Below are 2315 nucleotides of genomic sequence, written 5' to 3'. Positions count from 1 at the left end.
AAACCGCATAAACACATTTCATTACACCAAATACACAAAATAATGTTCTTTTTAGCAACATCATATGACCACTTTAACTAGGTTAGTCAATCTTTGTGTTGATAGTAAATTGATTTTAATCACTAGGCTACTGCACTGAAAATTCAGTTCCATTAGGCAAGAAAAAAAACAACTTCACAATATTAATAATAATAATAATAATAACACTAGTAATAATTACAACTAGTATCACAAATACTATTAATATTTTCACTTTTTTGTAATATTGCACACTCTTTTAGCAAATCCTTCAATTTTTAGCATTAGAAATCAATTACTGGTCAACAAACGATTTATGATTTAAAAGGTTGAAATATTTCAAGAACAATGCATATGAATCTGCTCGATTCATAATCAATGCACTGATAAAATAAGTAAATATTTTAACTATTTATTTTTAAAACTATAGCTAATCGATTTGATTGATTATTTTGACTTGTTGTCAATTACAGGCCAATAAAAGGATTTAAATATTTCAAAATCAGTGCATATGATTTTGCAAGATTTGTAATCGATGTTTTTGTAATACAATAAGTTAATTGTTTATATGCTTAGTTTTAACACTACAGACTATCGCAAATAATTTTGTTTGACCTTTTTCAAACTCATAAACTTTGGCTCCAAAGTCTAGCCATAAGGTTAGCATTCTCGGCATGGCTTAATAGATGTACTGATTGCCAAACTGCGGGGCTCTATGAAGAGAGCACATTGAAACATTTAATTCAGAACTGCTCCTACAGGAGGACTACCAATAGAAAACATCTTACTTTCCAAAATATGTGACGATATAACGGATGAGGTTGCCCTGTCTTTCCAGTTTGTTGTCAGTGACCATGGGCATCACCTTGTCATAGTATTTGGCCAGGTAGAAGTTACCATCCTCCCATTCTGGTAACAGATGTGTGACATCCTGTATTTATGAAAGAGAAAGTTATTGTCTAAACTAGGGCTGGACAGATTTAATTGTGAAGAACATTTTAATCACCTAAAGCACCATTTTACTATAAACAACCTTTTGTCCAATGGAAAAGTGAATTTATTTTACATTTACACTATGTTGACCGCTTCATGTGTTTTAATAAAGAGAGTGTTACAGTACTTGAATCTCGTTGTAATTACATTTTTAAGTTATTTAGTTAAACTTACATTTAAGTTATTAAGTTAAAAGATTTTTCCCCATATCACCCAGCCCTAAGTCTAATCGATCTGATTCCTGTTGCATTTGTCCTCGTCAGTAAGTAACTGAAATACCTTATAAGTTTTCATTATAGCATTGCTTTCAAAGTTGGCCGTATCTTCCATGCATCTGCCCACCAGCAGCATGGCATTCCCTTTTATCTGGATTTTCTTTGGGTCCGCGAGTGGTTGGTCATCAGGAAAACACTGCTGCACACCTTTCTGCAGGACTATCAGAGCCTGATGCACATCACCCTATAAAAACAAAATTTTTTCTTATGACAATTTTAATGATGGTTAAGACCTCCATCAAAGAGATCTGCATTGGTATAAACAACATTTAGCTCGTTGACACTAATAGCTTCGTGGGCAGCGCACCGACATACAGCGCCGCTGCACTTCAGGCATCCCGAGTTCGAGTCTCAGCTCACGGACCTTTCCCGATCCTGTCCCACTCTCTGTCTCCAACTTTGCTTCCTATCTACATACCAAGATTATTTTCATAAACGAAAAGGATTGATCAAAAAACATTTTCATAAACTGAAATAAAATAAAAATGTCAAAATAAATGAAAAACTAAAACTGAAATAAAATAATAATTATCGAAAATAAATAATGATTTTCGTAATTATTACGTTCTCACCCCGTGGTGGAAAAATAGCTGTGTAGCGGTTTAGGGAAATACCTGTAAATGGTGCATCATGCATGTGAGGTTCTGACGAAGAGACGCAAAGCAGTTTAAAGCAGAGTCCTAGATGGGTCCTGTTTGGTAAACCCGCACCCGCAGTAGGCCTACTTAACAGAACACCCGACCCGTTATCTGACAGCAACACTAATTTAATTCTGTACCCGTCCCGATCCGTTTGACATAAAGACCGCGACCCGAACCGCACAAGCATTAATCTACTACAGGGATCCTCAAATCTGGCTCGCGAGATCCACTTTCCTGCAGAGTTTAGCTGTAACCCTAATCAAACACACCTGAGCATTCTAATCAATGTCTTCAGGATCATTAGAAAATCCACAGGTAGGTGAGTTTGATCAGGGTTAGAGCTAAACTCTGCAGGAAAGTGGATCTCACGAGCCAGATTTGAGGATCA

General features: G+C 35.9%; 1 protein-coding gene across 1 annotated transcript in view; it reads right to left on the bottom strand.

Annotated features, from left to right (window-relative positions):
- The window catches only part of LOC107700496 (serine/threonine-protein kinase ATR-like), a 33538-nt gene that overhangs the window by 6275 nt on the left and 24948 nt on the right, over positions 1-2315 (bottom strand). Inside the window, 3 exon segments of the mRNA XM_016502170.1 lie at positions 634-731; positions 807-949; positions 1291-1470. Of these exon segments, the coding sequence (XP_016357656.1) occupies positions 634-731; positions 807-949; positions 1291-1470 (421 nt within the window).

Source organism: Sinocyclocheilus anshuiensis, unplaced genomic scaffold (genome assembly GCF_001515605.1).
Source record: "Sinocyclocheilus anshuiensis isolate Anshui unplaced genomic scaffold, SAMN03320099.WGS_v1.1 scaffold718, whole genome shotgun sequence".
Classification (NCBI taxonomy): domain Eukaryota; kingdom Metazoa; phylum Chordata; class Actinopteri; order Cypriniformes; family Cyprinidae; genus Sinocyclocheilus; species Sinocyclocheilus anshuiensis.
Note: the sequence above shows the minus strand (reverse complement) of the source record. Positions and strands in the feature narration are given on the sequence as shown.